This window comes from Sphaeramia orbicularis, chromosome 24 (assembly GCF_902148855.1).
Source record: "Sphaeramia orbicularis chromosome 24, fSphaOr1.1, whole genome shotgun sequence".
Lineage (NCBI taxonomy): Eukaryota > Metazoa > Chordata > Actinopteri > Kurtiformes > Apogonidae > Sphaeramia > Sphaeramia orbicularis.
In genome coordinates, this window is record NC_043979.1 from 46210909 (window position 1) to 46234068 (window position 23160).

Sequence of the window (23160 nt, forward strand, 5' to 3'; positions counted from 1 at the left end):
GAAAATGAAAAAAATGATTATTTCATTATTCATATACAAATAAAAAATGAAAAATCAAGTTGTTTTTCATTCTGTCGATTGTGCGCACAAATTAAAAATCTGAGATACACAAATGGACCAAATGTGGGGTTTCATGTTGACATTTCTGATATTTGGTCTGACCCAGAAGTTACTGACTTCTTGGTGTGTTGTTCTGGACAGTCGTGGGTTTGCTAGTATTCTGCTAAATGCATTCTGCGCTGATGGAGAATTTCGTGTTATTCAGAGGCAGCAAACGTGTTACTTGAAAGAAGGACGACATGACAGCTGAAAAAATGGTCAGGATCTTCCAGGTATTGTTGTTTTGTCTAATACAGTGGGTCCATGGTAGACAATGTAAGAAGAAGACACTTCATGAAACACACGAAGAAGTCAGTAACTTCCAGGTCAGACCAAATTGGATATCAATAATGTCAACGTGAAACCCGACAATTGGTCCATTTGCTTATTTCCAGTTTCTAATTTGTGCGTACAATCGAAAGAATGAAAAATAACTCATTTTTTGATATGTACATGAACAATGAAATAAGTCATTTTAAAATATAAAGACCTCTGACACTAGAATTACTGTCTTAATTTAACCCTTTCATGCATGAATTATGAGAACTTTAGTTGAGTTTTTTTTCCTGAGTGTTTTTATTCCTTTTTAGACATGAAAAAAAAAAAAAAAAAACTATGCAACTGAAATTTTTTTATGAACCTATTTTTATGGAGTTACAAAAATGTCCACACAGCTGGACACCAATTTTTGAAGCAAAAAAACATGTATTTAAAATCCATCATCAGAAAGTGATAAACTGCGGGAAAACTATGAAATAAAAACATTTTTCATGCAGCTAATCTGATGTTTTCTCACATTTTATCATACTCTAATACTAGTTATTACTAACTTCATGCAGACAATATGCAAAAAAAAAACCTTTTTGATTAAGAAAACTGTTGATTACAGTCTAATAACAATTAGCAATTGATTTAACATGTTACAGCAGATCAGGTTTATCAACCTGATCTGCAAAGTTACAATAATGGTATGAATTACAATGTATTATGGGATGATGAATAAGTGTCCACTGTGTTGGCTGATATGGAACTAAAACAACAAAACCCATAAATATATAAGAGAAGAGCTGGAGAAGAACTGTCCACTGTAGTGACCAGTATGCATGAAAGGGTTAAAGAAATCTTGAATGCTATTTGGAACAATATTATTTTTTACTTTATAAATCATCCCTAATATTTTAATATATTCAATATCCTGCAATTATATAGATATACTATATAGTAATATAGGAAATATTGACGTTTATAAACTATATGGACAAAAGTATTGGGACACATCATGTCTACAGCTGTAAGATGTCCTGTTTGTGAGGATTTCAGATAAAAACATCATTATTTCCTTCAAGTTTAATGGGAGATTTTTCTTCCTAAGTGAAATTTGAAGAAAGTAGATGGTAAGGTGTGGCAGAAAATTATTATTTACAGTCAGAGCATGACGAATTATAAAAACAGAACAGGGTTGAGAAAGAATATTTCAATCTTTTTGTTTCTTTCCATACTTGTCCAGAAAATGTAATAGTTTGTCCAAACTGTGTACAAACCCTATGATTAAACACATTCACTGACAGTCGTGTATTCAGGACTACAATAGGGTTTTTATTTATATACTTACATGCAACAATAGACAGACTTACTAGTTTAATGATTAGGTGTCAGTGGATGTTCAACTAAGTGTTTAGCTAACTGTTTTTGTGTTTGTCAGCAGTAAACATGTAGAGCTGTGTGTGTGTGTTTGTGTGTGTGAGCAGTACCTGTCAATAGTGTGAATGCCCATAATGAAGGGCTGTACGTCAGGGTTGGGGGGGCAGCAGAACTTGCAGCGGGTCTGAGCACTGAGCGGGGTGCCATCACTTAACGTGAAATGGTACAGCGGACTGACAGCGGTGCCGTGGGTCATCACTGCAGTGGACACAAAGACAGACAAACAACACAGAGCGGACACATGTCAGAGTTCAGCCCAATATGATGTAAAGCGGGTCGAACCAGTAAAATAATAACATAATAGCATATAAATAATGTCAACTACAAACTGTTTCCTTGGTTTTAGAGTGAAAAAAGTAAAATTACATGATGAAAATGTTCCTATACACAAACTATCCTTTAAAAAAAATTGACAAACACAAACAAACTGAAATTTCTTAACAAAATTAAGTGCAATTTAAACGATTATGCCTCAGTTCATCATTGACACAAGTGCATTACACCTTACAGATCAGTTAGACATGTATACTGAGACACAAAATATACAGTAACAGGCTTAATATCATTAAAATTGCACTTATTTTAAGACTGAAGCACCCACAATTGAAGAATGGATGGATATCGTACAGGACATTTATATTCTGGAAAAGTTGACATTTTGTTTTAAGGGTCAATCTTTTTTCACTATTTGGTCAAAATGGACAAATTATGCAAAACCTGTAATTAGGGGTGCAAGAAAACATCGGTTCTGCAATATATCACGATATTTCATTTCACAATACTGTATCAATATTAAAAAGTACTGTATCGATATTTTTAGATATTTATTCAAATGCAGATTTGGCGGAGGTTCATTTTTGTTTTTCTTTTTGTTTATATTTTATTTATTATTATTTAACACTGTTTTATTAAATAACGGTTATTTGAAGCATCCTAAAAGCACTTTTTACTGTCTGAGAGGCAGATGTTAGTTCCTTTGTTGAGATTGTACAAAAATAATGTTACGATGTTAGTTACGAACTACTCATAAACTGTCATGTCTGTAAAGCATAATTTAAGTTTAAAGTTTTAACACAGGAAAATTTTGTGATATAACATTAGATCCTGTTCTGATCAAATAAAGATGTGTTTGGTATTCGTGCAGATTTCTGGGGTTATTCAATTCTTCCAGGAATTTAAAAAAAGAAAAAAAAAAAAAGAAAATTGCCTTGTTAACAGTATCATGATATATCGTGATATATTGTATCGTGATCCTAGTATTGTGATTTGGATAGTATCGCCAGATTTTTGCCAATACACACCCCCACCTGTAACTGATGTGAATTGAATGTATCGGTTATGTGAAAACATTTACATGATATACATTTCTGTTTAGGTTAGTGTAAACATACACACCTTAATGTGTTTTATGTTGTCGATAAAGTGGAGTAACCCCTCTCCTCCCGCCCACTTGTTATGTTTGTTCTATATTGCACTAAAAACTTGGATTAGCAACTCCCTCTTCATTCACATTTGAGATACGGACATTGAATTGTACCCATAAGGGAACTTTTTAGGGTCACAGTAATGTCCCGTCAGAGAGTGAACTTTAATTGATTGCCATTCCAACATTTATTTTAATATACAGTAGCTCCTTGTTTTGGATAATCCTTTATGGTCCAACTAAAGCAAAAATGAATTAAAAGTAAAAAAAATGTGGGTCATTTAACGACACAAATCTGTCAAATTGTCTCTAAAATGTCCTGTCAGAGAGGTTTCAAATACCGTGTTTTGACCCAATCTGCTTCTCCGAATAAACAAAGAATGGGAAAAAAAGAAAAGGAAAAATTACACTTATTTCTCTTAAGACAGTCAGTTTTTCATATTTGTTCTGGTTATTCACATTTTTTGCAAAAGGGTGGTTTGCAAATGTAAACATTTCCATAAAATTTTACTTTTTTACCCTAAAAATTTCAGAAAAATTTGGAGTTTTCATTATTTCTAGGTTATTATGATAGCATTTTACTAGTCTAATCCATTTATGTATCAACTGCCTGTTTGTGGAACCTGAACTAAAATGATTTTGACATCACCGATTGTTAATATTGTCACTATAATTTTTGCATTTCACTAATTCAACCCAGGACCAGATTGACCCCTTTGGTGGACCAGTTCTGGCCCACGGGCCGTATGTTTGACTCCACCATCCACCTCCACCTCAACTCACACAACGTCACTGTATTATCAAAAGTCAATATAATGTAGTTCTCAGTTAAATCTGCTATGGCGGTTGTTTAAGCGCTGCAGAAGCTTCGGTAACCACCACGGCGCTGCCACAGAGCGCTGTCAATGATTTCTGTGTGTAAAGCTGAACAATCAATGGCGGCCACTCACCCTCATGCAGCAGCTTCTTGGCGTGGGAGGGCTCTTTGCCCTGCGGCTGAAAGAAAGCGTAGATGCACTTTCTGACCAGGTCCTCCCAGCCCGGCCGGCCTGTCGCTCGCAAAGCACTAGTTTCTATGGAGATGATCTTCCCTGGAGGGGAGTAACACACATGCACAACATTCATCTGCACACATGTCTGCACTAGTCTCCACACATTCAGGGTTCACACAGTGACCCTCGTGAAAAATGCTCCTGTTTTTTTTTTTTGTTGTTTTTTTTGGATGAGCTTGAATAATGTTGTCAAAAGTGGTTTTCAGTTGATTCAGATGCAAATGCAAAACAACAAAAGTGTACAGCAAGATAGAAATGAACAGTATTCCATTATTTTACTATAATGTGACTTATACATGTACACTATATGGACAAAAGTATGTGGACACGTTGAATTCAGGTGTTTCTTTTCTAACAGCAGTCTGGGATACAAAACAATAATGACTAATGTCAAAATATAGCCTTATATTGGAATAAATATAATACAAATATATAATATACTATAAATATAATATAATAATATATAATATGAATATAATTGCATTGGTTAGTTTGGTTTAAATTGTTATCTTTGCTTCCAAAATGCTTCAGAGATGGTTTTTACCTAATTTCTCTCAACACTGATATTGTTTTTTTTTTTCCATGACAATGATTTTAAAAGTTCTAACCTCTAAACTTTAAGGAAATATTAATGTTTTTATCTTAAATCATCATGAACAGGACATCTGACAAACTGTAGACATGTGTCCCAATATTTATGTTTATATGACGTTCTAAAGGGAGATTTTTCTTCCTCAGTGAGATGTGATGAAAGTAGATGGTTAGTTGTGTTTTTTGTTTAAATCTGGGACTATGATTTTAAATGTTCTACCTCTAAATTTCTAAAATATTTTTCATGCTCTGACTGCAAATAATAATTTTCTACCACAACTAACCATCTACTTTCTTTTTTTGTCTGTATTTTACTCATAACAACACTCTTCTCTTAAATTTTGTTCATTTTAATGCTTAATTTGGTCATTTTTTATGCTTTTTTGTTATTTTTGATGCCCGGGTTGTCCATTTTCATTAATTTTGTTGCTTATTCTCTTACTTTTAAATTATTTTTTTGCTAACCATCTACTTATCTTATCTTATACATACAGAACATACATGATTAGTTGTGGTAGAAAACTATTATTTACAGTCAGAGCACGAAAAATATTTAAGAAATTTAGAAGTAGAACATTTAAATTCATAGTTGAAAAGAAAAAGATGTTCAAGGAAATTAAGTAAAAACCATCTCCGAGGCAGTTGGAGTCCACATATTTTTGTTCATATCGTGTATATTTCCTGGACTGTGCCTCCATAACTTCCATATACATTATACATGTGCTGTATATGTTACCTGTGGGATCCTGCTTGGTGATGAAAGACTCAGTGCTGACAGGCTGTGTTCGAGGCACCCTGCAGGCAATACAGATCAGGCAGCTCTGCAGGTCTGAGGGGACCAAACAGACACACAACGAGTGAGGATGATGTGTGTTTGTGGTGGCGTTGTTAGCCAAGGGGGAAACAAACAGAAACACAATGAAAACTGTGACAACTGTGGGCGATAGTGTCAAAAAATACGATGCAAAAGATGTTTCATCGTTGTGAAATTACACTTTAGGGTAATGTGTATGTTATTTATGAACCAATAAACCATGTTTGTGTGTTTAATATACACAAAATAACACATTTGACTTTTAGATAAGCCAAGAGTAACAGAAACAAGTGGAGAGAAGGCAACAGTGGGGGAGTGTGTGGTTCCTTTTCTATAGAGGCCATTGTGTTTTTTTGTTTTTTTTTTACTATTATGGATTCAATTATTTTCTGTTGTACAGGTTCCGTTGTCGGTATACTGGGAGTGTGTGCGGCTGCAACCTTGGACTGGTCCCATAACAAAAAACTTTTTTTTTTAATGGAATTTTCCTTTTTTTTTTTTTTCATTGTATTTATTGCAATTTTTTTTTTGTTTTTCATTCAACAAAACAGTGTCTTCAAAAGACTAGACACAAAACAAAACACTTTTTTTGTTGTTTTTTCCCCATACCAAAGAAATCTTCACTATGTAAATGTAAAACGTCACTATTATTTTTAAGTTTTTTTTTACATTCAATTATTAGAGGAAAAAATTGTTAGACCACCCTTGTTTTCTTCAATTTCTCATTCATTTTAATGCCTGGTACAACTAAAGGTACATTTGTTTGGACAAATATAATGATAACAACAAAAATATCTCATAGTAGTTGAATTTCAGACCTGATATCCATCCTTTTTCCATGTTTTCTTGCTAATAACCAACATAATTTCAGTTCTTCCATCAATATCTATGGCATTGTACTGACAAAAACAGTGCTTTTAGACATTCCATGTTTTCTTTTCTGTCTGTTTTAGTCACATGATACACACAGGAGTTAGGACTGGATTGCATAACCATTGTTTTGGATGACTTTTGATGGTCTAATAATTTTTTCCGCAACTGTATGTTGGACGACTGTGTTCTAAGGCTTAATCCAGATGATTATAGGGCGACTGAAACACTTATTGGAACACCACTCTAGGTTTATTCCAACCACAGAAAAAAAAAAAAACAAGTCCTCTCACTGAAAGGCTAATTGAGTCTGCACACCCTCATCTCCCCTCCATCAGATTAGTTCAGTGTCTTCTGATTACATGAGTCATTTCTCTACTGACTGGGCTCTTATCCTGGTTATTAATGGAACATTCAGGCCCATGTAAACACAGATACTGCAGGATATCACCGCAGACATGTTGTGTGGGTTGTGTGTGTTCCTGAACATACCGTCTCCTTCCTCCTGTATGGCCCGTGGCTGAGACACAGTGAAGCACTGCATGATCTCATACTGCTGCCGAGCCTCCAGGTTCTCCGAATCCACCTCGTCGGGCGGCCTTTTCAGCATGCGACAGTTAAAGGTGTGGCTGTTTCTTCGGCCAGATTCCTGTGGCCACGGCACACCGTTTACTGGAGAGCACAACAGACATTAGCAACATTAACTAGATGAGATTAGATGAGATTAGATAGATAGATGGATAGATGGATAGATAGATAGATAGATAGATAGATAGATAGATAGATAGATAGATAGATAGATAGATAGATAGATAGATAGATAGATAGATTTTATTAATCCCCTAGGGGAAATTCAGAATACAAAATGTGGTCACCGCTCCACAAACACAGCCACACCACATCAACAATCAATAACTAAATACATGCAGAGTTTAAGTAGCTGTGAATAACTGAGATTAAAATGAAGTAGACTTAAAAGATGTGTTTTCTACCTATCACATAAAAACATAAAAGCCTAAAAACATAGAAACACTGAAGCCCACCCGAGGACAGAAGTGTTCCTGAGCTTCTACCTCCTATACACCCCCACCCAGCTACTCCTCCTCCCGTCTCCTCCCACTTAAATAGTTACACAGTCTTACTGCACGAGGGACAAACGACTTCACATTTCTTGTGGTGGAGCAGCTCAATGAGCGCAGTCTGTCACTGAAGGTGCTCCTCAGTATCAATAAACAGATTTTCCCCAAAACAATAAATAATGACTTGAATAGCATAAAACACCATATTGTTATAATACTGCACGCAAACAAATACAGTCGAGATAGCAGCCATTATAAAGTCAACAGATAATGAAAGTGCTGAACCTTATCGGACTCTGCATCCTGTTGATGCTCACCAGACCACCCCACCCCCTCCACCGCCCCCCAAGTTCATTATCATCTCTTTTCCAAGGTTGTAGCTAACAACGTTAATACACTGCACAAAGTCATTGTTTCAGCCATCTTTGCCTCCTCACAACCACACACCCACACATGCACCGTCTCTCCGCTTCCACTTCACAAGTTTCTTTCCTCCCCTACAACATTTTCAGCCTTTTCCATACTGCGCTCTTCCCATTCTCCATGGCTCATATGTTTCTATCAATAAACTAAGTTAATTATGAGGATTAAAGACTGTACACTGATTCTGCTGCCAAAACCCATCCCCTGAGTTTTACTGCCTCTTTATTGGGCTACTTTGGCAAGAAAACTGTCAAATTTGATGGTGGAAATGTAATTACCAAATATCTCTTTTTAAAATATCTCTTTTAATAGCTATTGGCATCTTGGACTGAGACTATAAAGCTTTTGACAGTGCATTACATACACACTCATTTTCTGAGTTAACCCTTTAAAGACGGCTGTGGCTCCGGTGCCACATTTTGCATTCACCGTCGTTCAAATTACTGTAACTGCAGAACTATTTGCGCTATTGAGAAAATTCAAACGGCATCCAAAAGCTGAGATTTGGAGCTTTCAATTGCTATAACACATTGCGGCAAAGGGGCGGAGCAGAAAGTAACAGACCAGAGTATGGCAGACAGCAGCAAGTGCGGTCAATGAGAGACACGTATTGCTTTAGGCTTTAGCTGTGAATTCTTGTACACAATTGTATATAATAATGATAGCATTGTTTTGGAGTGTTCTACTGGTGTGTATTGCTGTGTTTTTGACTTTCGCTATATTTTTCACCTTTTTTCCATTGTTTTCATCTGTATTTTTCCAGTTTGTATAGTTTATTGATAGTTGTATTTTAGCTGTAAATATTGTATAAATATATGTATACTGAGTATGTAAATCTATATGCAGAGTTAGTCAAAATTCAAGCCTGTTTTGTTTTTTGCTATAACATGCCGTTTTAACCATTTATTACATATATACATATATATATATATATATATATATATATATATATATATATATATATATATATATATACATATATAAATAACAAGAACTGAAGTCACTTCATTAGAAATATTTAACCTTTTTAAGATGATGTGTGTCTCCGGCGACACATTTGCATTTTACTCTATTCAAATTACAGTAACTCCTGAACCGCTATCAAACTGCATCGGAAAGCTGAAATTCAGAGTTTTCGACTGGTATAATCTCCTAAAATTTCATTCTGAACATTCACAGTTGTTCCTCATGATAAATATGATTTAAAAATGAAACTCAGTTTATTTGTTTTTGCTATAACACACCGTTGTAAGCATTTATTACATATAACAATGATAATTACCGGCTTACACCTTCACCTCCTGCACACTTGGTACTTTACTATTACTTACTACTTACTAGAGCTGTTTTATTTTGTTTACTGTCTTGTCCAAATAACACAAAAATTACACAGCCTGTACGTGTGTATAAATGTTCTGTGTGATATGTGTACACTTAGTGAAGTTAGTAGGGTTTGTATTTGTGAATTTGCGTCATGAAAGATGCTAAAAAATAAGTTTATTTCCGATTAGCATTTAAAGTAGCGATTAGCGTGTTAGCCCGCCAACATTAGCATACTAGCTCTAACCACTGTTTGTTACATGTCATCTTAGAGGCCCATAGTAATTTGTTTTATTTTTATTCGGCAAACATGAAAATTTTTTCCATGTGTTTGTTGTTTCAGTTTTACACCTCTTTTGAGTCATCTCCACGATGAGTAAAGTTGAAAGAAACATCAACAGGTGTCATCATTTGAGGAGTTATCTATCTGTCAAGCTGCACAGGGGAAATAGCAAGGGCAGAATATATCTTATCTTACCTTACCTTCTTATCTTAATTCATGGGTAGATATTGAAAGTTAAGTTCTTGAAAAAAAAGGTGCAAAAGAATTGGCAAAAAAACAACAACAAAGAAATCTAAGTGGTCTGTTATAATTGTAGTCCTTATAGCAGTGGTTCCAAACCTTTTTTTTGGCTCATGACCCCATGTTAACATCACATATTATTATTAAATTATTAAAAATATTCTAATAGTTCATAACTAACATAACATCATTTTTGTGCAATCCCAACAACGGAACTAACATTATTTAATAAAAGAGTGTTAAATAAGAATAAATAAGATATAAATAAAAAAGAAAAACAAAACAACAAAAACGAACCTCCACAATATCTGCATTTGAATAAATACCTGAAAATATCGATACAGTACTTTTTAATATCGATACAGTATTGTGAAATGAAATATCGCGATATATTGCAGAACCGATATTTTCTTACCCCCCTACTTACAGGGTTAAATGTCACTCACCCAGGCTTTTGGGCAGCAGATTGCGTACGAATTCATTGTGGTCTCCGACATGAAGGATGCTGTAGACACTGGAAGGCATCAGCTCCTCCTGAGTGTATCCAAGGTAACTCGTCACGTTTTCAGAGACAAAATGATGCGGCCCTCACGGTTGACAACAAAGAAAAAACCCGTCAAGGGCCTGAGTGAGCAGGAGGAGAGAAAAAAGAAACAAAACAAAAAAAAAAAACAACACCACCTGTGTTACTTGACAGCAGAGGAAAAAGGAACCGAGCACCTGTGCATGTTGTGTGTTGTGTGTGTTGTGTCAGTGTGTTGCTCACCTCTAGCAGCATGGGCCCCAGTGCCTCCTTCTCCACCAGCCCCTGGCTACTGGAGGAGATGTCGCTCTTCTGCACCTCGTCATCTGGAGACAGAAGAGCTGCTTTCTCTGTCACCAACAAACAAAGCCACAAAGAACACTGTTTATTGTAGAAACCCTTTTCATGTACTCCTGTAAGTCACTAGAAAACTTCAGTAAAAGAGACGCCGGGGAATGCGATCGACACAAAAATGTTCTGAATTTTAATAGGAAAGATGACTGACAGAAACTCACAGTCATGACTATAAAACCTGAACAACAATAGGGAGGTTTTTTGCTTTCTCACAACACGTTTTGATCAGTCATTTGTTCATAACCACAAAGAAATGAGACCTTTTTATGTGCATTTTAAAATGTCGTGTCTAATCTGTTAGGTGCATTCAGTGTCTTAAATTCACTTTATAAACCGCAGAAATGCATTATTATCTGTATCATTACATGGACATTAGCATTAGCTATAATCTTGCGTATTGGCACATAAATATATTTATTAATATGCACTGCCCCTTTCAAAAAAAACAACTTCAAAATTATTCAGAGATACATCTATATATTGTCTAGACATTGCATCAGCTGGTATTTGTTGATACTGGTAAAATTGGTGTGTATGATGTCACTTCACTAATAGCAATGGCACATATTTATCTGGTGTGCCATATGTATGTTTTTTTCATAAATGTACAGTAGCAGCAAAAAAAAATTCTTAGACCATCAAAAGTCATCAAAAACAGTGGTGATGTAATCCAGTGCTAACTCCTGTGTGTGACATGTGACTAAAACAGACAGAAAAGAAAACATGGAATGTCTAAAAGCACTGTTTTTGTCAGTACAATGCCATAGATATTGATGGAAGAACTGAAGTGATTTAGGTTATTATCAAGAAAACATGTTAAATGGATAGATATCAGCTCTGAAATTCAACTACTATGAGATATTTTTGTTGTTATCATTATATTTGTCCAAACAAATGGACCTTTAGTTGGACCAGGCATTAAAATGAACAAGAAATTGAAGAAAACAAGGGTGGTCTAACAATTTTTTCCTCTAATAATTGAATGTAAAAAAAAAAACAAAAAAAAACAAAAAAAAAACTTAAAAATAATAGTGACATTTTACATTTACATAGTGAAGATTTCTTTGGTATGGGGAAAAAACAACAAAAAGAGACACAAAATAAAAACCCTAAAAGTAATATCAGCATCAACTATTCACAGTTGATGCATTATCATTAGTATCATATTCATAACACACACATGAATAATAATGATAAAAATAATACTACATATATTTTCCTTTTCTTCTTTAAGACAAATTGGCTAAATGTGGTGTACAGTAAAACTGTATTTTTCCACAACCTTTTACAAAGCCAAGGCTCAAAAATATGGTTTCCCCCACTTGCCCAGGGTAAAATGTAAAGTAAAATATAGTTGATGCAAATAAGACTTAACGCCATTTTTTTCCCCCAGCGCTGTTGATGAAAATAGCTAAGGAATGAGTTATCATGCTTGGGGCAAGTAAATATGTGACCCACTTTTCTACTGGGCAAAAATAAATAGTAACACTGAACCCTCACGGAGGTTATGTAATCACATCACTTGCCTGTCAATCAGCAGGATTATGCAAAAACTGTACACATTTTCATTAGTGGGTGGAAGGGTAGAGCAAAGGAGTAGGACAAAATAATAAAGTGGTGGCTCAATTTCTTAAACCTAGTTTTTTGAAAATGACTGCATTCATAAAATCAGCCGACTTGTATATATTTAGTTATGTATATATATTTATTTACTTTATAATAATTTAGATTTATTTACTTTTTAGGTCCTGTCATAATGCTTTGTTTATGTATGAGATCTAAAATTATGTTTGTAACAGGCATTATGCACTTTTATGTCCCTTTTCCTCATTAAATAATTGAAGCCAATATTAAATGTTTCCAAACTTGCTTCACATGCTGCCAACCTCTACCTCTATAACCGGGGGATCTGCTCTACTGAATTATTTCTATCTAACACATAACAATGGATTAGCCGATAGCAGAAGCTTCATTCATATAAAACCAAGTTATAATGAAAAAACAGCAAAGATAAGACAAAATACATAGTCACTGCTTCATAATGTGACCTTCATTTTCGCTCATCTTCGTCTCATTCACTGAGATTTGTCATTGGAAATACTCCTTTCTACTGTTGGATCTGTTTAGCGTTAGCTTAGCGCTGCGAAGTTTGTCTCATTGGTCTGTTGTTTTATTAAATTATTCATGACATTAGTTTGGTTTACATATTTGTCCATTTATGTTCTTGTTGTTTGGTTGAGTTCTTTTTTCCTATAGTTGGTTTCATTGAGCTTTTAGCAGATGTTCTCCTGGTTACGTGGATGTATAGAATGTCCATATTTCTTCAAGACGTTATTTAGGAAAGCTTTTGGTTGATGGATTTATCCGTTTTATTTATTTTATGAAATACTTCTTACGTTGTTTTATTGCACCCATTTTATGAACAGAACTTTGTGATTTTCATCTGTGAAAAGCGCTTTATAAATAAACTTTACTTACGTACTCAAGCATCATGAAGCGTTACCACGGCAGCGCAAACAGTACTGCGGTTGCCCCGTGAGGACAATGTTTGGTGACGTTACAGAATGGTTAACATCGGCACACAGTGATGGATGTGAGCTAATTAACTAATTAGCCGTTAACAATGACGAAAAACATAAAAATTGGAAATACACTGTCGGTAACATCTTAAAGCGTACCTGTACTGGCCATGATTCTGACATTAATTGTGCTTTGTGTATTACTTTTGAGCAACAGAAACACTAATTCAGGAAAAAAAATAAAAATAAATAAATAAATAAATAAATAAATAAAATCACCACAAATGCACTGCACTGAACCTTTTTATTACGTGAATAATGGGTGTGGGCATTGCCGGCTGGCAGTGACGTGCCCACATTGTGGGCAAGCAGGAGTTCGCACTTCTTTATTTGTTATTTTATTTATTTACTGGTATATTTAACAGGGACACTGTACATTAATTCACATAGCTGTAAATGCACCGGTTAGCCTAACAGCCTAATGGCTATTTTTCATCTGCAGTCCCATGACTCTGCCATTGTCCTCGGGAACCCAGCACTGGCCAATAATGCTAGCTATTTTGAAATAGCTAGCAATGAAAATTCACTACAGGTACGCTTTAATTTGACAAACTGTTACCTGTCAAACTAACCTAACTGACAAAAAATATAAAAACAGAGGCCATAATGTTCAGTTTGTTTGTGGTTTATTGATAATCTAAGTCTAAGGACAGGAGTGAGTATTTAAAACGGTATTATGTTGAGCTGTTTGATGATGAGAATGGGGGTGGGATTAAATAAGTTTTTCTCCTTCCCACTCCTTTTCAAGTGTAGATGAATGATTTTGGAATTTTGAATTTGCATGTATTCTGTAATGCTTGAAATAAACAAATAAAATGAAATGAATAATATGGAGACAGAAGTGTACTTTTATTTGTGTTTTCGGTAGGTTAGTGTGATGTGGTAGCGTTTGGGGGGTCAAGTCCTCACCCTGCTCACGCCGTTTGATCTGCTGGATTTGGTCCACGGTGCTCTTGAGGATGTGGCACTTGTCAGGCTTGACGCTGAGGCTGGCGATGTCGCCCATGTTGGACGATAGCAGCTCGGCCAGCTCCTCGATGTAGCGGCACTCCAGCTCCCGTCTCCGCTTCTCCAAACTGTACAGAGAGACATAAGAGGATTCAGATTCCGAAGAGCAAAAAAACAACAGCTCCTATACCTCAAAGATTAACGAGGAAAATGAGTTTCTAGCTCAGCATTTAAAGCAAGGCTGTCAAAGTCATTTCAGTTCAGGTTCCACATTCAGCCCAATATAATCTGAAGTGGGCCGGACCAGCAAAATGATAACAGGGAAAAAACTACATTATGAAAATGTTTACACCTACAAATTTTCCTTAAAAATATGAACAACATGAACAACTTCAAATTTCTTAAGATAAGCGCAATTTTAACAATATTATGCTTCAGTTTATCATGTACGTTATAACTTACAGATCAAGTGGATCTACAAATCTACAAAACAGGCAGAATATTGTTAAAATCTGTTATCAGATTTTTTGTGAAATGATAGTTTATAAATGTAAAGATTTTCATGTAATTTTACTTTTTTTTTTTAAACACTAAACAAAGAGAAACATTAATTATTTATGGGTTATGATAGTATTTTACTGCTCTGACCAACTTTAAATCATATTGGTCTGAATGTGGAACGTGAACTAAAATGATTTTAACATCCTTTATTGTCAGTATCTTTGGTTTAATTTTTGCATTTCACAAATTCATACCATGGGCTGGATTGGAGCCTTTGGTGGGCCAGTTTTGGGCTGCGGGCCGTATGTCACCTGTATGACACCTGTGATTTAAAGCTTAGGTGTTACATGACTGTGGGACATGCATGCGTGTACTGATTCAATACAATGAAAAATTAAAGTATAGATGTATTTGAGATGCATTATCTGTCCACAAGAAGCGATATTCATTTTAGAATCTCCGAAGAAATGGAAATTAATAAACATATTTTAGAAAACTCGACCAGTGTATTGTATTTCAGGACACATTTAAGCTGTATAAAATGTACTGCAGTCTTCTTTCTCCTCCCAAGAATCCTGCAAATTTAAAAAAAAAAAAAAAAAAAAAAAAAAAATCTTATTCTATATTTTGTATCTTATGGTCTTTTAAGTATTTGTACATTTCTAGTTTTCCTCTTAATTAGGTTTCAGCAGACATGCTCCGAACAACGTCTCATTGTCGTCGTACAGTGACAGTAAAGATCCTGTTTCCTCGCTGTTGGCAAAGAGCGACAGAAACCGATGGAAATCTGATAAAAGACAAGAGGATGTGTTCAGACGAGAATAACCTTAATGATTCATGTTGAGCAGAAGAGCCTGCTGAGAGGAAGACGGGAGGCTACGAAAGGAAATTACCAAGAGGAGGAAGGAGGAGTGGTTGTGTTTTTCAGCGGTTCATTCCCCTCCTGACTGACACGACTGTAATATACCGTTAAAGAGATGAAATGATAGTCTGTTAATTCATGAGTCACTCACTGGGGTTTTCCTCAGAGCTATACTACTAACTAAAGGACTTTTATTTTTCATTTTATTATCTGTTGTAGCTTTTGCAAATTGTTGTCAACAGATAATAATGATAAAACTGAAATATGAAATGATATATTCTTCGTTAAAAAGTGCATAATTTTCTTGCTTGTGACCCTCTTAAGTCTTAGACCTATTTTTGTAGCAACTTCCAAATGAATTTGTCTCTACGTTTACCTTTTTTAAACAATTTATTATCATGTTATCCCCTGCAATTGGCATTTTTCAGTGTAAATCATGTATTTTCCTATATTTAATTTACTGATGATGTAGATGTTCATTAAAACTCAGAGTAAATTCACAGATTATTATACCAAAACCTACTCAAGCTGAAGAAAGAGCGACTTTTTCAGCTAAATATGTAATAAACTGAACATAAACCCAGTGTGTCCATCCACTGTCATTGATCCAACTCCATGGGTTTTACTGGTTGGATCAATGTTGTAGAAGATGACGGTGTTTCCACGGTAACTACGGAGCCTCTGAACGTCCAAATGGGTCATATCTGATGATCATGAAAAGATGAAGAACTGTATTTTACACCAATTATTTACATGGATTGATGGGATTAGTGGATCTACAGGTATTAAATGTTTTACATCAGTAGATACTTTTGGCCACCAATGGCTGCTTTGCTCTTTGACGGTTAAACTCTGCGTGCGATATACTAAAGATAAGTGACAATTAATGCAATTAGATACAATTAGAGCAAAACTAGTCCAGCTGATCCTAGAAAAACTACCAAGAAGAGCAATAACCTAAGCAAATGAGAACTTACACAGGTAGTTTTTAGATTAATAATATTACATTTTCCTGGAGGATGACCTGCACATCTCACAACCACAACATCTAAATAAAATAAAATAAAATAGAAGGAAATACCCAGTACATGTTAGTCTTTTTTTTTAACCACTTTTGCATGTATAAAATAAGAAAAGGGCTCTAATAGATAACATCTGTATGAATGGCAATGTTTTGAACTTTTTCATTAAAACAAGATGAAAAAAAATATACAGGGTGGGGAAGTAAAATTTACAATATTTTGAGGCAGGGATTGAAAGACAGTGTATGACCAATTAGTTTATTGAAAGTCATGAGAATTTATTTGCCACAAGAAAATGTCCATAATAGAAAATGTTTTTATTCTATGTGTCCTCCTTCCTTCTCAATTACTGCCTTCACACGCTTCCTGAAACTTGCGCAAGTGTTCCTCAAATATTGGGATGACAACTTCTCCCATTCTTCTTTAATAGTATCTTCCAGACTTTCTGGTAATAGTTTTGCTCATAGTCATTCTCTTCTTTCCATTATAAACAGTCTTTATGGGCACTCCAACTATTTTTGAAATCTCCTTTGGTGTGACGAGTGCATTCAGCAAATCACACACTCTTTGACGTTTGCTTTCCTGATTACTCATATGGGCAAAAGTTTCTGAAAAGGTATGGATAATAGTGTTAGGTATGATTATGACATCAATATATGTTTGGTTCCAAAACAATGGACGTAGTGCCTGCTGAGAAAAAAACAACTAAATGTTCATTGTAAATTTTGCTTCCCCACCCTGTATATATAAGTAGTTATTGATGTTTATATCTCAAATCTTCATGAAGAGGACATCTTACAGCTGTAGACATGATGTGTCCCAATATTTATGTCCATATACTTTACAAACATCAGTATTTCCCTAAAGTTTAATGGGAGATTTTTCTTCCCAAGTAGATGGTTAGTTGTGGTAGAAAATTATTATTATTTAGTCCTAGTATGAAAAATATATTAGAAATTTAGAGGTAGAATATTTAAAATCATAGTCATGGATTAAAAAAAAAAAGTCGCTGTTGAGAGAAATTAAATCAGAATCACCTCTGAGAACTTTGGAAGCAAATATAAACAATTCATAACCAAACTAACCAATGCAATGATATTTATCCCAATACAAAACTATATTCTGACATTTGTCATTATTGTTTTGTATCCCAGACCCTTGTTAGAAAAGAAACACCTGAGTTCAACGTGTCCACATACTTTTGTCCATATAACATACTTTCAGGCCGACAAGTAACAGCAAGGTATGTGGTAAACATGAGGAAAAAAAAAAAGAAAAAGTGTGTGTATGTGTGAGACGACAACAGCAAAAGTAGGTCAGAGCACTGGCCAGCCAGAACACAGAGGCGTGGTGACCGAGAAGGAGGGAATGGTGAGGAGGGAGTGAGGGAAGAGGGAGGGAGGGGTGAGGGGAGGAAGGTGGAGGGGAGGGAAGGGGAGGGAAGGGGGAGGGAAGGGGAGGGGGGGGAGGGCGCCGTGTGAATGCGCAGGTCAGTTTCTGTGTGTAGCCGCTGTATGCTAGCAGTGGCCTTACATCAGCTTACATCAGCTATCGGGCCTTTTAGTCCGACACACTTTACATCTGACTACATTATTCCTTAACCGCAACACGCCTTCTTTAAGTTCTAGCCCCAACCTACAGCTGCAAACCTTGACCTTAACCCTTTCATGCGTAGTGGTCACTCCAGTGACAGTTCTTCTCCAGCTGTTGTCTTGTATATTCATGGGTTTTGTTGTTTTAGTTCCATATCCGCCGACACTTGTGGACACTTATGCATCATCCCATACACTGACATTCATTCCCATTACTGTAACTTTGCTGCTTCCTGATAAACCTGATCTTGCACTAACATGTTCAAGTTTAAATCAATTGTTATTGTTAGACAAGAAGGTTTTTTTTGCATATTATCTCCATGAAGTAGTAATTACTAGCATTAGAATATGGTAAAAGGTGAGAAGACATCAGATTAGCAGCATTAAAAATGTTTTATTTCATGTTTTCATGTCACTTTCTAATATTGGGTTTTAAAACACGTTTCTTTACTTCAAAATTAAATGCATGGATATTTTTGTAACTCCATAGAGAAAAAAAAACTCGATCGCATTGTTTTTTTTCCATGCCAAAGGAGGAATAAAAACACTGAAGAAAAAAATCTTGACGAAGGTTCTCACAATTCATGCATGAAAGTGTTAAAAACAGCAGCATCTCTACAGAGCTAGAGGGTTTACCTCGTGCTGTCATTTAGTCGTCATTAAAACACACAAAAACACACACATGGTGCAAAAACATGGGCTCATAATAATCAAAATTGTCTTGTATCAGGTAAAGAATTCACAACTGGAAGACAATAAAAGGCCTCAAAAGCACACAACCTTAAAATTTACAAGTTGTCAAGTTGTGTTTCTCTTAAAAATAATTATACTCCTGAGCAAGTCTTGTTTTGCTTGTTAGAGGTTAACCCTAAAAGATGTAAACAGCTGCTGGCAACCAAAACTATCTACTGATCTAAACTGTTTAATACCTGTCGTCCACTAATCCTATCAATACGTGTCAGTAATTGGTTCGTCATCGTGTCAGTGTCTATTATTATTATTAGTCCAAAAAAGCTGCAGTTAATTTTCGCTTATTTTTGTATATTAAAACCATCATCAAAGACCTAAACAGCCGGCAGCAACCGACCATCTACTATGTAAAACATGTAATACTTGCTTATCCATTAATCCAATCAATACATGTGAATAATTGGTGTAAAATACAGTTCATTCATCTTTTCATGCTCATCAGATATGACCCATTTGACATCCAGAGGCTCCATAGTTACTCGTGGAAACACCGTAATCTTCTACAAAAAGCTCACCAGTAAAGCTATGGAGTTTAAACATGACATTGATTGGAGATGGTTATTTTAAGGTTCAGTTATGGATGTACTTTGAATTTACTCTGATCTTTAATGAACATTTACCTGATCGGTCAATTAATATGGGAAAATACATGTCTGATTAAGTTCATACTGTCTACTAGAACTTATACAGATTTCCTTCTCTATTTGTGTCTTTTTTCCCATCTGTCTGACAAATAAGAGAAGAAAATCTGTATAGGAAAATACATGATTTTCGTTGAAAAACGCAAAATGCAGAGGATAATGTTACAATAAATGGTAAAACAAAAATCTCTTAAGAATGTTGAAGTGTAGAGAAAAATTCCTTTGGAAGTCAGTTTGGGGGGGGGGGGGGGGGGTCGTCCTCTAATTTCATATTTCATTTCCGTTGTGTTTTGATATGATAATGGGAAACACCTGATTTTCACTGAAAATGCAAAATTCAGACGACTGTATTTTAATAAACGATGGCAAATTATGGAGGGAAGGTTAAATTTGGATAAAACTCCATTTGAAAGCAGACTCAAAAATCGTGCTAAGTCTTTTAGCATACAATCTAGGACAATATTAGCCAAGATATCTTAGTAAGATGAAGATGTTTCTTAAAATGAATGCTTGATGTTTTGTTTTGTTTTTTTTCCAGTTTACAGTCTAAATGTAACCTATTCACTTAAAAAACACGGAATGGATAAATAGACAAGCAAGTTTTGAACTTTTTGTAGCTTAATAAGAATCAGAATTGGTGTTTTACCACTTATTTCACTTTTCTAAAGCCTAAATATTTCCTCTTAGTTAAGAAGTTTTATGACATAATATTCTTACTGTTACTACACATTATCCTCTCAAATTGAGAATTTATTCCCACTACGGCATTTAGTTTATATTTTGCAAGTATGATCTTAAACAGTTCTACTCTATACTACATAAGACTTATTAAACTTATAAACTTATAAACTTATTTACCCTGTACATAACCCATAGTGCCTGTATATATCCTTATATGTTGTATATATTTGTTTTTATTTGTAGAGTTAGCTTTTTGTATATCTTAGTATTTCTTATTATTTTTTTGGTATATTGTCAATACTTTTCAGTAAATATTTTATCCTGAAAATATACTGAAAAGTACTAACAATAGTCACGATAAAAATCATAACACCACCCTTGTTTTCTTCAATTTCTTGTTCATTTTAATGCCTGGTCCAACTAAAGGTCCATTTGTTTGGACAAATATAATGATAACAACAAAAATAGCTCTTAGTAGTTTAATTTCAGAGCTGATATCTATCCATTTAACATGTTTTCTTGATAATAACCAAAATCACTTCAGTTCTTCCATCAGTATCTATGTCATTGTACTGACAAAAACAGTGCTTTTAGACATTCCATGTTTTCTTTTCTGTCGGTTTTCACATGACACACACAGGAATTAGTACTGGATTCCATCACCATTGTTTTTGATGACTTTTGATGGTCTAATAATTTTTTTTGCCGCTGTACATCTATGAAAAAACCATACATTTAGTACAACAGATAAATACGTGTCACTGCTGTTAGTGAAATGACATCATACACACCGATTTTACCGATATCAACAAATATCAGCTGATACAATGTCTAGACAATATATAGATGTATCTCTAAATAATTTTGAAGTTGTTTTTTTTTTAAAGGGGCAGTGCATATTAATAAACATATTTATGTGCCAATATGCAAGATTATAGCTAATGCTAATATCCTTTTTCCATGTTTTCTTGATAATAACCAAAATCACTTCAGTTCTTCCATCAATATCTATGGCACTGTACTGACAAAAACAGTGCTTTTAGGCATTCCATGTTCTCTTTTCTGTCTGTTTTAGTCACATGATACACACAGGAGTTATAATCATATCATAATCATTGTTTTTGATGACTTTTGATGGTCTAAGAATTTTTTCCGTGACTGTATATTTTATACAGTCTCTTTTCACTTGAAATATTTTTAAACAAGAAACAGAGCTGCTAAACTGATTTTCATTATTCCAGCAACAGTATATTCTCTTCTATTCTATTCTCCCAGAAACAAAACTCTATGTTGTTGAAATGTGCTTTTTTTGCCGTGTGTTTAAAAAGTAGCCTATAAGACAGCACTGACCTCACCCTAAACTCCAAGTGGCTGATATAAAAGTGACACCCGCTGAACCACTGGTGCACTAATTCGACTCCACTTCACACTGTGTCACTCATCTAACAACTTGTCTTGTGCTCTACGGAGCGGCTAAGTGGCCGTTTAAGAGGCCAAATGACGGCTAGAAGCGCCCCAAGTACCACCGGTCCACATTTAGCTCCACAAAGATTCATTGATTCCTTCCATAAATCTTTACAAACTTTACATGCAGTGTAATTTCTCAAATAACACAGCTTTATTTAATAATATGTCATCACTTAAGGGGATAAAGTTATTTGCACATGAGACCAAAAATCTGTCAAGTGCGACTAAACATTTTCATTGGTTGCACTGGTGTGTTTGACATTTAGCAGGCCTGTCTCTGACTGTATATGTCAGTAGCTTTTTTTTTTTTTTTTTAAGCATTTTTCCCACCCACATTCTGCCAAAACCCACCCCTGCTCTTCCTCTGATTTACAGCCAAACAATTAAATTCCAATATGCGTGTATAAGTGCACGATCCAAATCGCAGGAGCTGCTTTTTTTTTGTTGTTGTTGTTGGAGGTAAAATGTGCAAGAATATATGATTATAAATGAAGCGTTGCAGTGCTACAGAGATGCTTGGGCTTATAAATCATATTCTCCAGATGTAAGGGAACCTGCTTGTTTACTGCAGATAAATCACATCATCCTTCACTGAAAATGGCACTAACATTTCATTTTCAGTGACAATTTAATGCAAATATTACCATTCACACGGCAATTGTGACCCATATTGCAATAACAATGTATACAGAGCTTAGCGTAGAGCTAAAGGCTTAAATATACAGACTCTGCTGCATACAAAAGACCCAAATACAGAATGTACTACACATAAAACACTCAAATATACAGACTCTGCTGCATACAAAAGACCCAAATATACAGAATGTACTGCATGTAAAACACTCAAATATACAGACTCTACTGCATATAAAAACACTTAAATATACAGAAAGTACTGCATACAAAAGACCCAAATATGCAGAATGTACTGCATATAAAAACACTCAAATATAGAATGTACTGCATATAAAAACACTCAATATACAGAATGTACTGCATACAAAAGGACCTAAATATACACAATCTACTGCATACAAAAGACCCAAATATACAGAATGTACTGCATATAAAACACTCAAACATACACAATCTACTGCATACAAAGATTCAAATACACAGACTCTGCATATAAAAACACAATATACACAATCTACTGCAAACAAATCACTCAAATATACAAAATCTACTGCATATAAAAAGACCCAAATACACAAAATGTACTGCATATAAAAGCACTCAAATATACACAATCTACTGCATACAAAAAAGACCCAAATATACACAATCTACTGTTTATAAAAACAACCAAACTACAATCTACTGCACATAAAAGACCCAAAAATAC

General features: G+C 34.9%; 2 protein-coding genes across 3 annotated transcripts in view; both read right to left on the minus strand.

Annotated features, from left to right (window-relative positions):
* The window catches only part of LOC115414756 (nuclear receptor coactivator 1-like), a 39012-nt gene extending 28533 nt beyond the window's left edge, over positions 1–10479 (minus strand). For both annotated transcript variants that reach the window (XM_030128047.1, XM_030128046.1), the window contains exons 1-5: positions 10342–10479; positions 7043–7222; positions 5603–5695; positions 4174–4314; positions 1851–1998 (exon numbers count right to left, since the gene is read on the minus strand). In XM_030128047.1, the coding sequence (XP_029983907.1) occupies positions 1851–1998; positions 4174–4314; positions 5603–5695; positions 7043–7222; positions 10342–10420 (641 nt within the window). In that variant the 5' untranslated portion in view covers positions 10421–10479. The remainder of the gene's footprint in view (positions 1–1850; positions 1999–4173; positions 4315–5602; positions 5696–7042; positions 7223–10341) is intronic.
* Positions 10453–23160, minus strand: part of LOC115414883 (nuclear receptor coactivator 1-like) — a 44237-nt gene continuing 31529 nt past the window's right edge. Inside the window, exons 3-6 of the mRNA XM_030128245.1 lie at positions 15527–15587; positions 14261–14427; positions 10662–10768; positions 10453–10519 (exon numbers count right to left, since the gene is read on the minus strand). Coding sequence (XP_029984105.1) covers positions 10484–10519; positions 10662–10768; positions 14261–14427; positions 15527–15587 — 371 coding nt within the window. The 3' untranslated portion in view covers positions 10453–10483. The remainder of the gene's footprint in view (positions 10520–10661; positions 10769–14260; positions 14428–15526; positions 15588–23160) is intronic.